The 22,284-nt window shown below is 55.0% G+C and overlaps 1 protein-coding gene across 1 annotated transcript in view; it reads left to right on the forward strand.

The window, feature by feature from the left end:
* The window catches only part of J4E88_008244 (uncharacterized protein), a gene marked incomplete at both ends in the record, with an annotated part of 29,777 nt that extends 7,851 nt beyond the window's left edge, over window positions 1–21,926 (forward strand). Inside the window, one exon of the mRNA XM_049401855.1 lies at window positions 36–21,926. Within this exon, the coding sequence (XP_049252393.1) occupies window positions 36–21,926 (21,891 nt within the window). The remainder of the gene's footprint in view (window positions 1–35) is intronic.
* Between the last annotated feature and the right edge of the window lie 358 nt (window positions 21,927–22,284).

Consider the following 22,284-nt stretch of genomic DNA (forward strand, 5'->3'; position numbering starts at 1 on the left):
TGTATTTAGAATGAATGTTGATGTCGTGTTTATAGGATCTCTTACAACCTCGAACCCCGCCCTCGCATGCCGATGAACAACAACAACCACAACAGCAGCCTTTTTTAGGCGATCGGGCAGTGACCACAGCCACTCCAAGTCCACTGCCCGTAAGTGAGCCTGTCGATCAGGCCCACGAGGGTAGTGGCATAATCCTTGGACATCGGGCCGAGTTTCCTCTTTCGACCTCGGATGATGCCCAACGCTTCACCGCCTCTGGAGACAACGACCTACCGCCCGAACTATCGTTCGAAGACAGCCGCGCGCTTCTAACCCGTCTTACAGGCCTTCAGCCTTGGCAGCTGGAAGCTTTCCCCGATGAGCTACCTCCGCTGCCGCTGTCTAGGCCAGGTTCGCCAACACGTTCGCCAGACGTCACACGTCCTTCGACCGCGATTTCTCAACGTCGACTATCTTCAACGGCAGTTCCCATACGCTTCCGCAAGCCCGTTGTACCCTCTACCGTTGACCCTAGCTTAGCAGCTGATCCTCTTCCTGGCCCTTCACCAACCCGTTCTCGCCATGGCAAGACGCACTCCACAGAGTTTAGGAACTCTCGAGAGTTCCGACCTTTGTATCTGGTGGAGCGCAACCGCAAGTCCAATGAGATCGATGAAGTGTTGCCAGCACTTCCACCCAGTAGCGCATCTTCAGTAGTCTCTGGCGCGGATTCAGAAGAAGAGTTTGAGTCTGCTCAAGAGTCACCTTACGAGAGCGCTGGACAGTCATCTTATGACTCATTTTTCGATCCTTTGAGTACCGTAGCCGACCTCATTTCGCCTAGCCATGGACCGGAGCTTCAACATCCTGAGCTTGCACATCGCGAGATCGAAGAAGTCGAGGAATCCGGCCAAGCCACTCCTAAGGCCTCTGACTACTTCACAGGTGCCCAGGAAGCGTCCGCACCGTCTAGCGGTCCCAACTATGAATCGCTTACTGCGGCACTGGAGCATGCCAGAGCACAGGAACAGGATTCGTCCACCGACGATTTCATGTCGACTTTGACCTCCCCACAGGCGGAGACTCCTATTGAGACAAGCGAGCTGCTCGATGACAAGATGATGCGCGACGTTCCCAAGTCCCGCGACACTACTTCTGCCCCATCGAGCAGCTCTTCAAGACTTCAAGACGCTGCTCTTAGCGCAGTAGTGGGAGGATTGACAGCAGCTGCTTTGCGAAAACGCTCTCCTTCACCAACTCGATCTCAGCGCGATGACACAAAAGACAAGGCTTCGTCAGCTGCTGAGCCAGAGCAACTTGAGCCCGAAACCATCGAACCTGTTGTCGAACCATCGCCAAAGGGCAAGGGTAAGGCCAAGAAGACCAAGAAGAGTAAGAAGGGTAAGGAGCCCGTCGCCGCCGCGTCTCCCGTAGCCCCGTCGCCTGTTATCCCATCGCCCGTAGCTCAATCACCTGAGGAGATAATCAAGCCATCGCCCTCTTTCAGCTTCGCCACTACGTTCGTTGATAACGAGGAAGACTGGGTCAAGAATAGGACTGAGTCCGTCGTTACGGACGATGCTACGCTTGTTGGTGAGCCTGTCGGAACGCCCAAGGATACCAAGGCCTTTCAACAGAAGGTTTTGGACACTACTGCACCAAAAGAGGACGAATCCACCGAGGTCAGACGCGCTGTCTTTGACGATATGCCTCAAGAAACTGCGAGATCAATCGAACCTGTCGAAGAAGCAAAGCGGGGTCTTGGGATCACTACCGAACCGGCTACTACGACTGTCGAAGTTTCACAAGACGTCCCTGTTGAATCCAGCTCTTCCAAGTCTTCTGAACCCTCAGTTCCTGAGCCGGTCATCGAGGAGGAAGTCGCGACTACACCCAAGTCCAAGAAGGCGAAGAAGAACAAGAAGGGTAAACGCGGCAACAAGCAAGCTGATGCTGAGGCCGAGCCGGCAACCCTTCCAGAGGTCCCTCCTCAAGATGATCAGATTTTGCCTTCGTCCGAGTCGCAGCAAGACACTATTGAACGCGATATCCTCGAGCCATCTTTCGAACGCGAAGAGTCCAAGGACAAAGCCGAGGAGCCCAAGGACAAGGTTGATGTCATGGACTTCTTGGTTCAAGAAGAGGCACCAGCCGCTTCAACCGATGAAGCAGTTTTGCAAGAGGCGGTGCCTGCACCTACTGCTCCAGCAGTCCCCGAAGAACCACCAGCTCCCTCGACCGACGAAGCAGTTCAGCAAGACACAGAGCCTGTACCCATTACTCCAGCAAACCCCGAAGAGCCCAAGTCGGAAGTTTCAGCTGGGCCTGCCACACCAGAGGTTCCAGCTCGGCCTAGCACAGCTGACGGCGCCGAACAAGCCAAGAACACTCCCGTCGAAGAAAACCGCCGAGCCTCTGGGATCGAAGGGCAATCGGCAGGTTCAGGCTGGGGTTCCGGCCTGTGGGGTGCTATTGGATGGGGCAAGAAGAAGGCCCCGCCGCCGCCAACATCCGAGCCTCCGTCTTCTCCGAAGCCCCAATCTGCCGTCCTCGCCGCACTAGCTGCTGCCAGAGAAGAGGCCAAGCGCAAGTCACAACCATCCTCACCAACTGTGTCTGAGAGGAAGAGTTCCAAGTCTGAGAAGAGGCCTTCCATCTCCCGAGTGAAGACGCAGGATGAGACGTCAAAGCCGGAGTTGCTGCAGAAGATTGAGTCTAGGAGATCGTCTGTTCCTACACAGCGACCTACTGAGGCTACGACCCGCGAAATTGTCAAGGAAGAAGCTAGCTCGAGCACCACAGCTCCCACTGCGATCTTCACTGATGATGGCAAACCCTCTTTCGCATTCCCTCAGGCTTCCACGGCGCCTCAACAACTATCTATCGAGACTCCCAAGGAGGCTCCTGTCGTTGAAGAGAAGGCTACAAAGCAATCTGAGGATGCCACTCCATCTACTGCCTTCTTCACTGACGACGGCAAGCCGTCTTTCACGTTCCCACCAGTATCCACCAAGCCTGCAGCTGAGCCAACGACCGAGCCTGAAGAGGCACCTGTTGCCAAAGAGGAAAAGAGCCTTGCTTTTGTGTCCCCGCGTACCGCATTCTTCACCGACAACGGCAAACCATCGTTCACATTCCCGAAGACGTCACCCGCCCCCGCGGTTGAGTCAAGCGTCGTATCTAGAGAAGTTCCAGTCGCGAATGATACACCAGCTCCTGTTGATGTCTCGCCACGCAATGCTTTCTTCACAGATGATGGGAAGCCTTCGTTTTCGTTCCCTTCGATGCCATCTACGACTACCGAGCAAGCTCCTTCGGTCGCAAAGGAAGCAGAGGTTGTGGAAGAGCAGAAGAAGCCAGCGTTTGTTGCGCCACGGAGCACATTCTTCACTGATGATGGAAGACCTTCATTTGCATTCCCATCAGTGCCAAAGTCTACTGAGCAAACTGCCTCAACTGCCGATGAAAACGCCCCTGCGAAGACACAAGAGCCAGCCACTTTCGTTGCACATCAGACCAGTTTCTTTACCGATAATGGTAAGCCTTCGTTCACGTTCCCATCAGTGGCAGCACCCGCCCAGCCCTCGGCAACGGTCAGCAAAGACACCATCGTCGAAGAGAAGCCTGCTGAGCAATTGTCTCTTGGCCGAAGTGGCCTGTTCACTGATGCTGGAAAGCCCACCAGCACAATCTCTGACTTCGTCCCGACCGAGTCTGGCGGTTCAGCTTACGACCGTATCTCGGTTGAACCCAGCTCTTCAAAGAAGAAGATCATCAAGACCAAGAAGGAGAAGAAGGCGAAGAAGAGCAGCGTACCGATTCCCGATTTCGATGAGCCTGCAGCCGACGCTGCCAAGTCTGTCAATGCTCCCATTGACGCGGCGGCGAAGGATCTCGGTGACCAGGTGACCGCGGAGCCTGTCAAGCCTGAACCTGAAGCAGACAAACCTGCGGAGACTCCTTTGGAATCTGCGATAGAAGCTTGGGGCGAACAGCTAGTATCTGAGCCAACTCCTCTGACTGAAGAGCCGCCTATCGTTGATTCTGCCGAACGTACCGTCAAGCTCGAGCAGCCAGCTACTACAGAGCCAATCACCATCGCCCAAGATGAAGTCACGTCACCTGTCAGCAAGAAGAAAGCCAAGAAGAGCAAGAAGAACAAGAAGGCTGAACTCGAAAGCACTGAGGTCGAGACCACAGCCCCAACAACTCCGATCGAACATGCTGCTGAACGTTCGCTGGATGCTCCTGCAAGCGAATCTGCACCTGTCACCGAGACTGTTACTGAACCGTTATCCGCAGAGGTCGTGCAAGAGAAGATCGCGCCCTCTAACACGGAGGCTGCAGAGCTTGTATCTGAGCTCGCACCGACTGTGGAAGAGCCTTCCCATGAAGAACCCTCTCTGCCTCTCGATGTGGCCACACCAGCAGAGCGTGAAGCACCAGCTGAGTCCGTGCCTTCTGCTCAAGAAGATGCGCCAAAGACAAAGAAGAGCAAGAAGAGTAAGAAGAAGAGCGGTATCTCCACGCCTCAGGAGGGGCCTATAACTGCTGCCGAGCCATCTTCTATTACAGCTTCTGAATCTATCGCCGAACAGCCGACTTCCGTTCCGGACGTCATCCAACCTCCTATTGTCGAGGCCGCTGACATTCCTTTGCCTGCGGAGCAACCCGATGATGACCTCACACAGCCTCTCGAAGAGGCACTCCCCAGAGATGCCCCTGCCGAGCAGGAGCCAATTCCCGAGCCCTCCTCTGCACCTGTAGAAGCTGAGCTTCCTGCTACACCGAAGACCAAAAAGGGCAAGAAGAGCAAGCGGAAGAGCGGCACTGTGACACCCCAGCCTGAGGCCGAAGTTGTACCTGAGCAGAGCGAGGCATCCCTCGAGACATCTGCCCCGATCAGCGAACCAGTCGCAACTCCAAGCGAAGTAGTTGATCGATCCCGCGACATCGAGCTACCTTCATCGGCCGAGCAAGTTGCCGCTGTAGAGACCTCTCTACTCGAGCAGAAGCGTGACGACGGAGCGGATGCCGCGACTGTCCCTCTCCCAACAGAGAGCTTCGATGAAGATCTCTCAACACCATTGGAGCAGCCGAAGTCTGTGGACGAAGTCATCCCTTCTGCTGAACCGGCAGTTGAGGACACGCCATCGACACCTACTTCGAAGAAAGACAAGAAGAAGAAGGGGAAGAAGAGCAAGAGTATCGAGACGCCTGTGGAGGAGGTTGTGGGTCAAGAGGAGGAGAGCAAGAGTAGAGAGATTGGTCAAGGGGAAGGACTTTTCGGTGCGGAGACATCAGTCAAGGACAATGTTGATGCGAAGGATACGGCTTCCGAGGAGACCGGATCGGCCCTTCCCAGAGAACAGCTGCAGTCAGACGTTGCGGAGCGTGCGAACGAGATCTCTGCGCCAGCTGAACCAACTCGACTTGAGCCCCTGTCTGAGGCTCCTATCGTCCCGACAGAAGATGCACCAATCGCCGAGCCAAGCCAGCCTGCGGATCTAGTGGTCGATGATGTTGCTGAAGCACCATCTTCTTCTAAGAAAGACAAGAAAAAGAAGAAGAGCAAGAAGGCGAAGACCGATGAGGAGACTCTGGCTACCCCAACCACCGATCTTGCAGCCGAGGTCGTCACTGAAACTCTACCCCAACCGCAACAACAACAACCCGAGTCGCTCCAGGAGGCATCGACCGATGTCACCCCTGCACCCGCTATGGTCTGCGTTGAAGCAACACCCGAGATTATCGAAAGGCAGATTTCCACGGACGCTCCAATTCCTGCCCAAGAACTTCCAGTCGAAGAGTCACAGCAGCCTGCGACACCATTGGAGGAAGAGCCTTCTACGCCGTCAAAGAAGTCCAAGAAGAAGAAGGCCAAGAAGGGTAGATCTGTCGAGATTGAAACCACTTCTTCAGATCTAGCCGATGTGCAGACGGAGACCCGACCTTCTATCGAAGCCGCTGCACCTGAATCTGAGTCAATCGTGGACGCCGCACTCGCTGGATCTACCAAGCCAACCCAAGAGGCTCAGGTCGAGACTGAAGCAATCGCAGCAGACCGAGCGATCGAAGCCGCACCTGAGGTTCCTGTAGAGTCAGTCGCCGGAGCAGAGGCGGTGCCTCTTCCCGAGACGCCGGCCCGCGAGATCGATGAGCCCATTGCGGAGGTTTCTCAGCCTTCGGTGCCTGCCGAGAATGTTCCATCAAAGCCATTGCAAGAGGCTTCAACCACCGAGGCAGAAGCAGTACCTCTTCCACAGACGCCAGCCCGAGAGATCGACGAGCCGATCGCGGATGATCTGCCGGTAACCCCATCGAAGAAGAGCAAGAAGAAGAAGGCGAAGAAGGGCAAGTCACTTGACACCGAGCCAAGCACCCCTGTCACTGAAGTAACTTCTTCTCAACCAGACCCGTTCGCGGAATCTGCTCAACCTGAGGTGCCCACAGCTGAGACTATCCCATCGGTGCCAGTTGAGATTTCCAAGCCAGAGCGCGAGACTCCATCGGCTGAGCTTGTCGCTCTTCCCGAGACCGACGACAAGGATCTGGAAGAGCAGGGAATACCTCAAGTTGAGGCCCCGAAGTCACAGGAAGAAGCATCACCAGCTGAGCTCGTAGCTCTTCCTGAAACCGACGACAAAGACCTCGACGAGCCTGCAATTCCCCAAGTCGAGGCTGCGGAGAACGTTCCTGCTGTTCCTGAAGTCGTTACCGACATCTCTGATAAGGTGGATACCACACAGCCAGAGCGCAGCCAAGACCTCGACGTTCCTGTGGCTCCCGCTGAGCCTGTCGCCGAAGCCGAACCAGCTGAGCCAATCTCGAAGAAGAGCAAGAAGAAGAAGGGTAAGAAAGGCAAATCCATCGACACTACTGAGCCCAGCACACCGGTTACTGAGGAGCCAGCACCACAGTTCGACGTCCCTTCTGAGACTGTTCAAGAGGAGAAACGTATTGAGGATACTTTGCCGCCTTCGCAGGAAACGACTCGCACAGTCGTTGCCACCAATGAGCCTGCACTCGTCCAGGAGAGCGTTACGGACGTTCCATCCGCGCAGCAGGATACCCCCATCGAGGAAGCTTCGATTGCGCCTACCCTTTCCAGCCAAGACATCGAGAATGAGGGCGCCGAGCCTGTCTCGAAGAAGGGCAAGAAGAAGGCAAAGAAGGAGAGAGCCAACCAAGAGACTGAGGTTGAGCAAATTCCAGCGACGCCTCTGCCTAAGCCTGTTACGGAAGATACTGCTGCTGATGCCAAGCTTAATGTCAACCTTGAGGCAGCTGCACCCGCAACCACTGAGCAGCACCAGACCGTCAAACCTTCGGAGGTCGAGCCCAAGGTCGCCGATGCCTCTTTCGAGAAGCCGACCGAGCCTGCTGCCGACGTTGTCGACTCGGTAGCACCTCTTGAGACTACAGAGCGTTCGTTCGACGATGTTGCATCAACGGAGAGGACACTGCCCGAGACTTCACAAGTTCAAGACCAGGTTGAGGCCGAAGATGCTCCCAGCACACCCAAGAAGAGCAAGAAGAAGAAGAAGGGCAAGAAGGGAGAGTTGGTCTCCGAACCTCAGACTCCCGTTACCGAGTCTGAGTCAGTCTTCCCGGGAACCACTGTCCAAGAAGCGCTCCCATCTACCGCTGCGACCACTGAAGAACTGGTTGGTCGCGATGTTGCGCCCGAGCCTACTGCCGATGTTCTGCCTACGACTGTCGAGACCCCCACTACTGAGCAAGACGTTCCCGCTCCCACAGAACCAGCGCAGGTTGAGGAAGTGGTTCAGGCGATCGATCTTGAGCCAGCACGTGATGAACCCGTCCCAGAGCAAGCCACCGAGGAAGCGACACCACTCTCAAAGAAAGACAAGAAAAAGGCCAAGAAATCCAAGAAGGCTGAAGTTGAGAGTGAGATGCCTGAGGTATCTTCTGCGCCAGTCGAGACTGTCTCGCGGACCGTTGACGAGCCAACTCGCGAGGAACAAGTTCTGCCGACTGTTCAGGAGACACCCATCGAAGAGCCCGTCGCTGAGACACAGACCGTTTCCGGGGCTACATCTCCCAAGTCGATGCCAGTGGTTACCGCAGGTCAAGATGATGTACTTCCAAGCGATCCTCTAGCTGAAGACGCCGCGGCCACCACCCCGATCGAGACCGCGCCTGCAGCTGTGGCACAAGATGAGGTTACGGTTGATGAGAAGGACGTTGCGCTTGTAACTGAGCAGCAAGAGGATGAGTCAGCTTCCAAGAAGAGCAAGAAGAAGGCTAAGAAGGCCAAGGGTACTTCCATTATTGAAGAGCCTACCGTGATTCCTCTTCCTGAAGCGACAACCGAGGAAAAGGAGACTAGCCAACCTGAACAAGCAGCGACTGTACCTGAAACTGCGACAGAGCCGACACCTGTGCCTACCATCGTTTCTGATACCCTCCCGGAGACCGCCACAACCGAGGAGCTTACATCCGATACTGGGCCCGTGCCTGAAGTGTCCGTCGAACACGATGCTCGTATCGATACCACAGCCCCATCCGTTCCTGAGGCTTCGGTTCAAGAGCGAGAGGAAGCATCAGTTTCCAAAGAGCCAACTGTTGAGTCCAAGCCGACCGAGGAGACGCTGGCTGCCGATGCACCCGTACCCGAGATCACTGAGGAAGCGGCCGCTCCACTCTCGAAGAAGGACAAAAAGAAGGCAAAGAAGGCGAAGCGCGTTTCGATCGCCGAAGAGCCCACTTCTATCCCGTCAACTCCCATTGAAGAGAAGACTGAGCCTGTAATCGAAGAGTCTACGCTCTCTACACCTTCAGTTGCAGAGGTACCCGCCTCCGACGTTCCTACCATCGAAGAATTGCCAAGCACTGTGTCCGACGTTACTGAAGACACTTCATCTCATCCTACGCCTGCCGAACAGCTCATTGCTACACCTGAGCCGGCTTCAGAAGAACTAAGTCAGGTTGAGGCTGTGCCAGAGATTACCAGTCCAGTCTCGAAGAAGGATAAGAAGAAGTCGAAGAAGTCAAAACGCGAATCGATCGTTGAGACTGAGACGGATACTCAAGAGGAGACGCCTGCAGAAGAGCCATTAGAGCGCACTCTTGACGCTGCTGATATTGCTGCTCCGGTTCCTGAGCAGCAGCCCGCCGAAGCGACATCAACGGAGCCTACTGCAACTCCCGTGATTGCTGAGGAGCCACGCAAGAGCGAGGTGTCTTCTGCCGTTCCAGTAGAAGAGGGGCGACTTTCCGCGACCACAGTTGTAGAAGAGCTCCCATCTGAGGTAGTGGCTTCCGAGCCAGTCTCTGCCACCATTCTGACCGAGACTTCGGCAGAGGAGCCCGTAGCGACATCTTCGACCATCGATGAACCAGCCACACCTTCCAAGAAAGACAAGAAGAAGACGAAAAAGAGCAAGCGTGTATCAGCCGCGGAGGCTGAGCCATCTCTGCCTTCCACTCCGGTTGATGAGTCTGCTAGAGAGCTTACGGAAGCTGTCAAAGACGTTCCTACTGTTGAACAAGAGCCTGCCGTACCAGCAGTTGACCAGAAAGAGCAGTCGGACGTTGCCCCTAACGTTTCCGAGGTTACAACAGCCCCCACTTCTGTTGTTGATCAGGCCGTCACGGAACCTACGGAAGAAGAGGAGGCGTCGTCGGAATCAAAGAAAGACAAGAAGAAGGTCAAGAAAGCCGCCAAGAACGCTGAGGTTGAGACGTCTGAACCTATTCTCTCCGCCGAGCCTTTGACCGAAGCAGCTGAAACTACTTTGATCGAGCAGCCTTCCTCGGTGGTGCCTGACACGACAATTACGACTATCGACGAGGCTCCGCGTACGGATGTTGACGATTCGATAGCCCCTGCTATAGTCGCCACTGAGGACAACAAAGGCAAGGAGCCAGCTACCAGCCGCGATGTGAACGACTCTACCAAGAACGAACAGCTCAGCATTGCGCCTACAGCTGACAACGCGGTCGAGACCACCACATCAGACGCACAGACTATTCCCAGCACCACTGCCACCTCTACAGATGTCCAGCCGGACGACGAGCAAGAACCAGAGGAATGGGCTGGGCTATCGAAGTCGCAAAAGAAGAAGCTGAAGAAAGCCAAACGCGCGTCCGTTGCGGAGGTAGAACCATCCCGGCCAGCCACACCTGCAGAGGATTTGTCAAAGGTTCTTTCTGCCGAGCCTCAGTCAGCTGTTCCCGAAGTGGTTAAGGAGACCATTACTGAGCAATTATCCCAAGCGGATGAACTCCGTGCCCTGCCAGTCGCGGAACCTATCAGCGAGGCGAAGCAGGCTGAATCATACCTCGAGCAGTCCACCGCAACTTCGGAGCCAACAACCACTTCAACCCCAGCTGAAGACCATGCACCAACTACTGCTACACCAGACCCGTCACCAGGCGATCCCAAGCCGCCCGACAAAGAGCCCGAAGCACCTTCGTCCCCTTCCTCCTCCAAGAAGGACAAGAAGAAGGCCAAGAAGCAAGCTAAGAAGGCGACACCTGCGGAGCCTTTTTTAGCAGATGAGACGCCTGAGGCAGCCAACTCTGATACTCAGCCGTCTCTGTCGATTCCTACACTTTCGGAGACCCAACTACCTTTCTCGGGGATACCGACACAATATCCCCACTCTTTTACGAATAATGAGCTTGTTGATTATTTTGATGATAAGAAGGAGGTGGAGATTGATGATGCGAGGGAGGAGAGAGGACGTGAGGAGGAGAAGAAGGATGAGGAAAAGGAGGATGTCCAGAGGGAGATAGTGGAGAGAGGAGTTGAGGAAGAGCAGGAGAAGAAGGTGGAGGAGGTCGTTGCCGAGGCTGATCAGCGTGGAGAGCCTTCGGTTGTAGTTGGAGAATTCCCGGAGCAGAATGCCACAGAGGCTATCGCTACTGAGGAGAAGTCAGTGGAAGTTGAACAGCCTTTCGAGTCGACCGCGTCGCAAGAGCCCACAACTGCCGTTGCAGACGTGGCCGAGCAGGACATCAAGGAGCAAGCACCTATTGTGGAAGACCTTGCGTCTGAGACAATCGTTCCAGTCGATTCCGCCGTTACTGAGCCATCTGTGGCTCTGGAAGCCGACTCAACGCCCACACTAGAAGACCCAATTCCAGTAGAGACGCACCAAGAACCCACACCTACTGCGATGGTCGCTGAAGAGGACCAACCGACTGCTCTGCCACAACAAGACGAGCTCAAGGAAGTTGTGGAGGAAGCATCTCAGACACCAGTGGCACAACCGACCCGTTCACTCGGCGAAGCTGATGACGACTTGGCCACCCCTTCTAAGAAGAAAAAGAAGAACAAGAAGGGTAAACGCGCCTCTATCCTAGAGGAACAAGAGCAAGCCATCAGTGTTCCTGAACCTGAGCGCGACAACGCGGACCAACCAAGCGAGGATGTCAAGATTGTAGAGCCCGAAGTACCAATTGCGTCTGCATTCGAGGATGTCAAGCCTCTAGAGGATGTCGCAATTGTTCGAGACATCGAGGTTGCGCATCCTTCCGAGCCTCAAGCAGATACAGAGCCTATTGTCGAACAACCCGCCCTTCGTAAGGACGAACACGCTACGTCTGATGTCCAGGAGCCTGTACCTGTTCCGATCGCGACAGAGGAGCGCGAGAATACGATCGCGCAGCTTGATACCACCACGTCTTTGCCTGAAGTTGGTGAAGAAACGACTATCGCAGAGCCTGTCCCTCAAGATGTTGAACGTACCGTTGAAAAAATCGAAGAGCCCGCCATTGTCGTTCCGGAAGTGGAGCAAGTTCCAACGCCGACAACCGAGGAGCCGACCTCTTCAAAGAAAAGCAAGAAGAAGAGCAAGAAGGCCAAGCAGGCGTCGTCTATCGAGACCATTCCCGAGGTCCAGTCTTCCCAGCCAGAGGAGTTGCCATCTGTTCATGTTGAGCCAACCCCGCTAGCGTCTGAACCAGTCAACGAATCAGAAGTGTCACACGAGGTTACGGCTCCTGAACAGGTCGAGGATGTTCAGCCAGCAGTTCCGACAACAAACGACAAGACTACCGGCCCAGAGGAGCCGATCTCGAAGCCTGTGGACGAGACGCAGCAACCTTCGCTACAAAGCATCGAGCGCGACGCGCCCGCTGAGGTTCCAGAAATCGTATCCGAGCCTCCAACGAGAACACAGCTTGAGCCAACAACTCCTGATGCCTTTCAAACGCCCACGGAGGAGCTTCCTGTACCTTCGCTCTCGAAGAAAGACAAGAAGAAGAGCAAGAAGGCCAAGAAACAGTCTCAAGCGGAAGTAGTGGAGGAGACCACTCCTGATGTACCTCGAGATGTTACTACGGAGGCCGCGCCTACTCCGGTCATTGAAGAAGTTGCCGATTCGGTCGTCGAGCCAATTGCTGAGCCGGTCGTGGAATCGGTGGCCGAGCGAGCCATTGAGCCAGCCACCGAGACAACGCCGGTTATTGAGTCCACGCCAGTTGAAGATGCATCCGCACCAAAGCCTGAGGACATGCCATTCGTTCCCGAGACTACCGTCAACGAGCCGATGACGTCTGACAATGCACCAGTGCCTGTCACCGAAGACACCCGCGAATCTTCAGAGCTTGCGGAATCAATGCTTGAACAAGAAGTGATCTCCAAGCCTGTAGAAGACGCCGCTCAGGTACCGCTGCCTGAAGATAGCATCATCAGCCCACCAGCCGAGACAGTCGGGGAGGAGTTTGTTGGCCCAATCCAGCCTGAGACCACATCAGGTGCCCAAGTCGAGCAACTTCCAACCCCAATCGTAGAGCCAGAGGCTCCACTCGAGATCGTTGATGCCGCATCGTTGTCCAAGAAAGACAAGAAGAAGGCCAAGAAGGCGAAATCGAAGGCTTCTGACGCTGTCACGCCTGTCAATGAAGTCGCAGTAGAGCCCGAGGTCGCAATTGTCCAAGATGTTGGCGCTAGCAGCAATGAGCCAGCGACTCGGGATGTGCCACTTTCTTCGCCTCAGGAAGATGCTGTGGTTGAGACAATCGTCTCTAAGATTGACCAAGAACCTTTACTGGACGATCGCGCACTTTCTAAGCCCCCAACGGATGAGACAAAGGAAGAAAACGAGAAGTCCGATCCTACGCCGCCTCTCGTGGACGCTATTCCAACGCCCCTGCCTGATACTGCTCAAGAGCCTATCATTGAACGATCGATTGAGGAGGTATCAGCCATCGATGCGCCAGTCACTGCGGCGGAAGAGCCTCCTGTCACACAGGAAATCGCAACCGAGAATCAAATCGAGGAGACAGTCAGCCAAAATGTGCCAGACACCACTGTCATTCCAGCGATCGTTGAAGAGCGACCTTCCGATGTACCAACGACGGACGTTGAGCCTCGAGTCGAGGAGCCAGCATCCCCATCGGTCTCCAAGAAGAAGAGTAAAAAGAAGGGCAAGAAGTCAGATGTCACAACGCCAGTTCCCGAAGCCTTGCCTGCAGCAGACTCCGACAACATCGTTGTCAACACCAAAGATATCGCATTCTCCCAGCCCGAAGTACAAGACCCTGTCGCACCGGTCATAGACGAGCAGCCGCAGGTTGAAGAGGTCACGATCCAGCCGGAGATTCCTGTACTGCCAGAGACCGTCAGTGAAGCACCTGCGACCGAGACTGCACCTACAGTCAACGAACCAGTTTCGGTACCAGGGACGACCGTCGTTGAGGAAGTCAAGAATGAATCCGTTACGCAGGAGCCCGTTCTTGAGCGTAAGCTGAGCAAGAAGGAGAAGAAGAGGGCCCAGAAACAGGTCGCTACTCAGGTCGAGGAATCCATCGTTGAGGGCGAGCCAGTCGTGGAACCAGCCGCGAAGCCAGCCACGGAACCCACTGTCGAATCTGTTATCAAGCCTACCGTCGAGCCCACCGTCAAGCCAGCGACGGTAGAACCAGCGCCTGCACTCGATACCACTACGGTTGAGCGTGTCCAAGAGACTGAACCAGTAGTACACGAGCCTGTTATTGAGTCTTCATCTTCACGCGAGGTACCAGAATCAACGACAGAGGTTGCCTTTACGCCGAAGATCGAGCCATTGCCTCAAGAAGCAACATTGGAGGACACCGTTGTTTCCACTCCAAAGAAGAGCAAGAAGGCAAAGAAGGACAAGAAGAGCAAGACGCACTCTGCTGATTCTGACCTCCCCGAGGAGCCTGTCAAAGAAACATCGATTCTTCCTGAGCAAGTACAAGCAACGGAAACGTTCGAGACTGAGCCCGCCGCCACCCAACGACTGCAGCCTATCAACCTACAGTATCAGGACACAACGATCTCGGAGACTGAGCCAATGACTTCGACGATCGCTCAGATCGAGGAGACGACAACGGAGTCTGTGAAGACGGAAGAGCCTGTTGTCCATGCCAACATTACTCCCGAAGTGATCGAACAGCCTCAACAGCCGGCTTTCTCACAAGATATGGACGTCGACAAGCTACCAGGAGATGTCCCAACAGGCACCACTGACGTCCAGGATCGTTCTGTCCCCGAAGCTGATTTGGCCTTTCCCGCTGTCGCACCACCGGTCTTTGAAGAGTTCCAGCAACAGCCCACTCGAGAGCTGATGCCAGACGCCTCAGTCGAAGCGTCAGCGGAGTCAACTACCGTAGTCGAGGAGGCCAAGAGCGTCCCAGAAGCACAATCCGAGAGCATTGAAGCCCAGCCATTCATCCTTGAACCGACCATTCCGGAGGTACCTGTTGCATCATCTCCAATCGCTAGAGAGCTGCCATTGGAGGAGCCATTGGAGCCTACAACGGGAACAACTGACTTGCGCGACGAGCAAACACTGTTTGAGCCTGTGGAAGAAAGTTCCCTTTCCCGCTCAATGTCGAAGAAGGCGAAGAAGGCCAAAAAGGACCGGAAGTCTCTTGCTGACAGCGAGCTTCCTGGACCCGCTACGACTGCCAGTGAAGCCCCTTCAGAAATTGTCACCGAGACACCCATTGAGCAAGTCATCCCTCAGCCAACTACCACCGAGACCACGAAGGAGTTGGTACAATCTCCCACGCCAGCAGAAGAGAGTGCGCCGGTAATCCCAATAGTCGAGGAGACCCCAGTACCTGCCGTCGCCGAAGCTACTCCAGAAGACGACTACCGGAGCCTTGAGGAGCAGCAGCCTATCGAGCCTATCGAGTCCACCACGACGCACGAAGAAGCTCGTCAAGTCACGCATGACGACTCTGTTCTAGTAAACGAGCCCTCCCCCTCTCTCAGGGCGATCCAAGATGAAGCTGCCGATCTGCGACTCCGTGCAGAAGCACTCGATGCTGAGCTCGCCACACAAAACGACGCTGATGAGCCCTCCATCATCGAGCCCGCCTCCATGTTCGATATCGTCAAAAAGCTCACGAAGAAGGACGAGAAAAAGGCGAGAAAGAGCAAAGGCGACACTTACGCTATGCCGACGACTCCTGCGGCCGAACCTGAGGCTGCGGTTGAGACGAAGGAAGTCGTCGAGACGCCCGCATTCGTGTCTGCGCCGATCTTGGCAGAAGAGCAAGTTGTCGACAAGGGAGAAGTTGTCGAAACACCCTCGCTGACAGAAGATACCATTGCGACCGATGGGCCTTCTCGCAAACTGAGCAAGAAGGAGAAGAAAAAGAAGGGCAAGCAGCCTGCAGTCGATCCAGTCGAATCTTCCGAGACAGCATCGCCGTCGAGCGCGCCGATCGTTGAGTACCCAGAGCCAATCGCCGAGCAGCCAACAGAGTCACCATCAGTCGTCACTGAGCCTTCAGCAGACACTGTCGCGCCAGAGAAAACTCACCAGGCTTCCCGTTCCATCGATACTGAGCGAGTAGTACTTGATGAGCCAGCTGCAGCCGACATCCCGGCGTCATCTACCCTCACCCAAGATCTTCAACAAACACTTGTGGAAGAGGAACTAGTGCCTTCAAGGAAGCTTAGCAAGAAAGACAAGAAAAGGGCTAAGCAAGCTGCCGCGCTAGAGGAGGCAACACTTTCTCTATCTGAGGACGTTCCGCTCTCTACTTCGACTGAGTCTCGGGAAGTAGCTTTGCCTGACTATGAGGTGGCTACGTCAGTGCCAGCACCTCCCAGTGAGGGTTTCCCTGCGACGAGTGTCGAGGCTTCCAAGGAGGCAGCTATTGAGGAAGTCTCGGCTATGACGCCGAGCCAACGTGAGGTGGAGACAAAGGTCGATACCTCAATCGTTACACCAGCGGAGGCAACCACGGATAGTCTGCCACCCCCAGTCGTCGAGCAACAAGAGCCAATTCTCGAGGAGCCATCTATTCCATCTCCTAAGCTCAGCAAGAAGGGCAAAAATAGAGCCAAGCAGGATACACTCCCCGCGCAGGAACCCGAGGCGCCCGTTACGGTAGACGCACCGTTGCCCGAGACCAGTGAGCCCATCGTTACGGAGATATCGCACACAACCCAAGAGGTATCCAGGGACACTTTCTCCTATGGACCAGCAACCGTCGAGCTCCCAAACGCAACGAGCGCCATGGAAGCGGCCCCTCGCTCAGAGCCATCCACTGTACCACAACTTGACGCGGAGCCAGAGGTTACAGTCACCGAAGTCCAGCCCGAACCAACTGCCATCGACCTTCCCATGAGGACCTCGATTACGGAAAGCACCGAGCAGTATCGCGAAATCCCTTCTGTGCCTGAACCAGAGCCAGAGTCTGCGATTGCCCCGACTCTCGTACGTGAAGAGAGTAAGAAAGACAAGAAGAAGGGCAAGAACCAAGGTGTGCTGGCTGAACAGCCTCTTACATCGAGAATCGACGATGTAGTGGTCTCCGATAACGTTCGAACCGAAGAGCGGCCTGTTGACTCGTCAAAGCCCATGAACCAGCAAATCACGGCTCCCATGGACATCCCAACTGAGCCCACACAAGACGCGTCAATCGCGCCAGTCCCGGAGAAGCAGCCCCAAGAGATCGATCCGCCAAGGAATCTTCCAGAAGAGCGTGTGACCGTTGACGCTCCAGAGACCCAAGCCACCCCCGAGGCCGAGACAACTCCCACGAAGAGTAAGAAGCAAAAGCGCAAGTCAAAGTCTCCGACGACTGCAAGAAAGCCCGCTAGCGTTGCGCCCATCGTCCCGGTCGAGGAGACCGCCCCTGAACCGACTGTTGCGCGTCAGATTGTGTACGACAACCGCCAAGATACGATCCGAGAACGCAGCCTTTCTCCCAGGAAAAGGCCTACAACACCGTCAACGCCCGGGTCGCCAGTGATTGGAGCAATTCTCAGTCAGCCGAAGAGGGAACATGTTAGGTCCATGTCCAACGTCTCTATCCCTGATCTCCACGTCAGAGCCAGCGAATCCGACAACACTGCTCAGCACCCCTTGTTGCACAAGAAGTCATCCAAGAAACACAAGTTGGCAGCTTTGTTTGAGCGCGGCAAATCACCGGATGGTGCTCCTGTGGAACGAGGTCTGCGAAAGGAAGGATCTGGCAGTGTCAGAAACCTCGCCGAACAGTACGAAAGTCAATCACGATCTGTTACGCCCATTCTACCCCCATCTCCCGAGAAGCGATACCTATCTCGATCTCCATCGCCTGAGAAGCGTCAGCTCCATTCTCGAGTTGCATCTCGTAGTCAACTTGGCTTGGCGTCACCAGTGCGATCAGATTCCAAGTCACCCGCAAGAGATATAGACTTCGCAGCCACTGTCGCCGCCAGTTTGCAAGAGTCTGGTTTTGACCCTGGATATGTCATCAACGACAGAGCTTTTCATCGCTCGAACTCCATATCAGGAGCTCGCGATATCACGCCTGATGATGATATTGCCGCTGCAAAGGAAAGAGCCGGCAGATCACGACTCGGTAGCTTGAGTCGCTCATCATCGGTCTCCGGCTCGCCAAAACTACGACCACTCCAGCCTAGCGGACCCGATGTTCTGCCACCCATCGAAGTAGCAATGGCAACGACTGACACTGCATCGTTCGACCCACTGGATGTGCTCAACGACCCCGCTTTTGCAACGCGAAAGTCGCCTCCTGGTGTTCTTGAAGAAGCTGACCCTGATGAGTTGGCCGGGTCATCAAGTCTGAGAAGGAACAAGAGCAAGAAGAAGCGTCTTCCGATACCAGAAACCCCAGTGGAATCTGAACACACCCGCGAAGAAGCAGACGCTTCAGTTGCGCCGATTGTTCGAGGCAAGAAGTCAAAGAAGGACGAAGAAGGAGCTCCACGTCTGCAAGACCGTGTTGAGTATGCAGCTGCAGAGACTCCGGCGATCGAGGCTCATCGAGATGTGCTTCTCGCTGTTGAGACTCCAGCTGACTCCACAGTCCGCGGAATTGAGCCTGCTCAGTCCGTGTCTCGCGCGCCAACCTCTACCGATGTCCTTCCGGGGGTGCCAACGCAAACAACAGGATTGGAAGCCAAGTCTATTGACGTCAAAGAGGAAGATTCAATCAGACAAGACACGATGACGAGGAAGGAGAGGCCCAGGAAGTCAGCGAAGGACGTCAAACCTGCAGTCACTGAGGATGTGCCCGTACTGCCCGTGACATTCGATCAGGAAGCCCGTTCACTGACCGCTGGAGAGCCGAAGGAATATCCATTTCCACAGGTGACGCAAGAGAAGGAGATCGAGAGGAAGAAGGAGGAGACGCGCAGGCGAGAGTTGGAGAAAGAGAGGGATATGGATGCCTGGGCTCCATCGCCAAAAAAGAAGAGCAAAAAGAGCAAGAAGACTGAAGAGAGGGTTGAGGGAGAGTCGAGTACCGCGTCGAGGGACGCACCACCAGCCGGAACACCAGCTGCCATTCCCGAAGTTCACAAGCGCAGGACACATCCTGTATCCTTTGACAATGAGCAGCCGGACGAGAAGCGCCTACATACGTTGGAGTCCACTCAAGAGCCTCAATTCACCACTGAGAGAACAGCATCACCAGCGCATGTTGTCGCATCAGAACGCTCACACTCCGACAAGCGCTCCAAAGAAGCCAAATCATCAACGCATGGTGCAGCACCAGCCAACGAGCCATCATGGTCATTCGCCGAAGTTCGAGATGACAGCAGTCAGGACCCCGCCACTGCACAGCCAATACAGCCAGTCGAGAAGGCAACACGTACGCTGAGGCGGTCAAAGGAACCGAAGACTCCTCTGAGTGCATCAAAACGCTCAATTGCAACTGACAAAGATGCCGAAGACAGCCCTGCTTTGCCAACACACCCAGTGATTTCTGGCGCGACAACCCCAGGCACCGACTTTGCAACGAAGGAGCGAACCTCGTATCTTTTCGATTCCTCGCCATCAACACGCGCTTATGGCACTTCACCAGCAGTTGGGCCGCAAACACCCGCTCATGATACTCAGAGAGTTGATGATACTCCGTCAAAAGACAAAGGCAAGAAACCACGCACGGAGTCGCAGCACGGTCGAACATCGCCTACGAAGGAGATTGCACAGAAGGAGTCATACCAATCCTTGTTTGGCGATCCTAATGAGAAGAAGGCTGAGACCCTTTCCACGCCTGTCGCGAAGTCCGAACGCACGCCAGGCACCAAGCAACTCGAGTCCATTGAAGAAGTCAGCCCGGATGACACCAAGCACAAGAAGTCACGATCCATCGCTGATGTCGGCGCGCCAGAGCGAGGACTCAAGTCAGCTCGTCGCACCGAGAGTCTCAGGCAACTTTCTGATCGCCTGAGATCACCTCCGCCCAGCACGCCAACACCCACTGGTCGTCGAAGTGTGGCATCCATGGCAGACAACTCAGGTGGAAGAGACTCACCATGGTCACAGGTCAACGATAGTGTTGATCGAACCATGACTCTCAGCCCCGCACGCCGCATGCCTCGCTCCTCTCCGAGCGCAGACCCGTTGAAGCAGTACATTGCTGAGCAGCGGTCGCCCAGTGTTCAAAGTCAGCGTTCTCTGAGCAACATCGCGAGACTCAGGTCTCCGGATCAGGAGCGGCCTATGAGCTCTATGAGCAATATCAGCACGCGTTCGGACCGGTCGTTGAGAAGAGTGGACCGGCAAACGTCAGGTGACCTCAGATCAGCCTCGAGGCTTGGCGAGGCCAGTGCGCAAGACGCTAAGAGCGCGCAACCCAATCTCTCCAGCACGGCGCTCGCGGCTGGAGCAGCAGCCATCGCAGGTATCGCCGCCCCACCGGTTTACGACCCAGTCCGGGGTACAGGTAGAGGTCGCCGTACCAGTATGGCCGAAACCTTTGTAAGTAGTTCGCAGTTGTTGCGTACGTCGCTTCTGATTACTGACTGTGTTTTGCAGGAAGCATGGGGTGAAGCCCAAAGGTCGCCTAGCTCGCCCTCACGTCCACCAAGCGTGCGCAAACGTCAAAGCATGCAAATCATGGACCTCCAGACGCAACTTGACCAGCTAGCTGCGCAAAACTCAGCTGTCGAGACCGCTAAGGCCAAGGCTGAGGAGGCTTTACAAGCTGCACAACATCAGCGCCAAGTTGACGAGCAACTGGTACTTGAAGAAGTAGAAGCACGTGACCGTCAGATTCACCAAAGGGATATCGACATTGCGCAACTCAAGGACACGCTTCAGCGATTACAAGAAGAGATTGCGCGCCTGAATCAACTCAACAACGCACTAACAGACGCCAATCGCAACCTGACCAATGATGCCAATGAACGATATGGTCAACTCCAGTCCGAGGGACAAATGGTGCACGAGCAATGGCAGGCATCGCAACGAGAGCTAGAGAGCCTTCGCAGTCAATACGCCCAACTTCAGGCTGAAGGCCAGGCCATGCAACAGCAATGGCAAACATCACAACGAGACTTGGAGGAACTTCGCCGCCAGCATACCCAGATGCAGCGAGGTCTCGCAGATGCCGTCCGCGATGAAGTTGGCGAAGCACTTGATGAGCGCAATGCCGAAATCGACCGTCTAACCGCAGAGCTAGCGACTGCACGCGAACAGATCAAGAACCTTCAAAAGCAGATCTTGGCTTCGAAGAAGCCTAGTGAGAGCTTCCTCACTGTTCGCGATGAGGACTACTTTGACAGCGCATGTCAACAACTCTGTCAACATGTCCAGCAGTGGGTGCTGCGCTTCTCCAAGTTTTCTGACACTCGCGCATGCCGCCTTTCATCAGAGGTCGCAGCTGATACGCGACTGGATGCATCAACGCGTCAGAAAATTGACACCCGCCTTGACAATGCCATTCTCGATGGCTCAGATGTCGATTCACTCCTAGCGGACCGTGTGAAGCGCCGTGACGTCTTCATGTCCGTGGTTATGACCATGATCTGGGAGTACGTCTTCACTAGGTACCTATTCGGTATGGACCGAGAACAGCGCCAGAAACTTAAGGCACTGGAGAAGACACTTTCAGAAGTCGGCCCACCACGCGCTGTGGCACAATGGCGAGCTATCACACTTACCCTTCTTGCGAGAAGAGAGCCTTTCATGCAGCAGCGCGCGCAGGACACTGAAGCTGTCGTGCACGAGATCTACAGCACTCTCTCGACACTTCTTCCACCACCGTCGCATCTGCAGCGCCAGATCCAGGAGTCGCTGCGCAACGTCATGCGCTTGGCAGTGGAGCTATCAATTGAGATGCGCACCCAACGCGCGGAATACATCATGCTGCCGCCGCTACAACCCGAGTACGATACCAAGGGCGACCTCGTCGCCAAAGTTACTTTCAACGCCTCTCTCATGAACGAACGGTCAGGCGAGACGACATCAAATGACGAACTCCAAGCTCGTGGGTCAGTAGTCAAGATTGTACTGTTCCCCCTAGTCGTCAAGAAGGGCGATGACTTCGGCGAAGGCGAAGACGAAATTGTCGTCTGCCCAGCCCAGGTCCTGGTCGCCGGAACCAAGAGCAGGAAGGTAGTGAGGGTCATGAGTGGAGCGATGTCGATCAATCGTCCCGACTCACGAGCAAGTCGCATCAGTCGGGTAACGAGCGTCGCGCCCCCTGAGAGCACGATCATGGACTACGAGCAACCCGGTAGCAACATGATCTAGATGGACGGCCGTTTGGATTACGATTTTTTTCTTATCTTACCTTGATAGCGTGGGCGGGTTTTGTGTTTGGCGTTTGGGATATCATTTTACCACTTTACGAGATTTCCTTTGTTCAGTATAGCAGTATTTACATAGCATCACTTGGAGCGCGTTTAGCACAATTGTATATTAGTCACGACAGCACGAACGCTGTAAACAATAATCATTTTACGATCTTCACACGAATCTCTTTCAATCTCTGAATCCCTTCCGATCTCTTGGCAAACCTCATTTGCACATGGCGACAGGGAAATCGCGATAGACAGCGCCAGATCCTCGGTTGTGGGCTCGTTCAGGATTGCGCCAGCCTTGTTTTGGG

This window comes from Alternaria novae-zelandiae, assembly GCF_023758075.1.
Source record: "Alternaria novae-zelandiae strain BMP 2774 chromosome Unknown scaffold_18, whole genome shotgun sequence".
NCBI classification, from domain to species: Eukaryota; Fungi; Ascomycota; class Dothideomycetes; order Pleosporales; family Pleosporaceae; genus Alternaria; species Alternaria novae-zelandiae.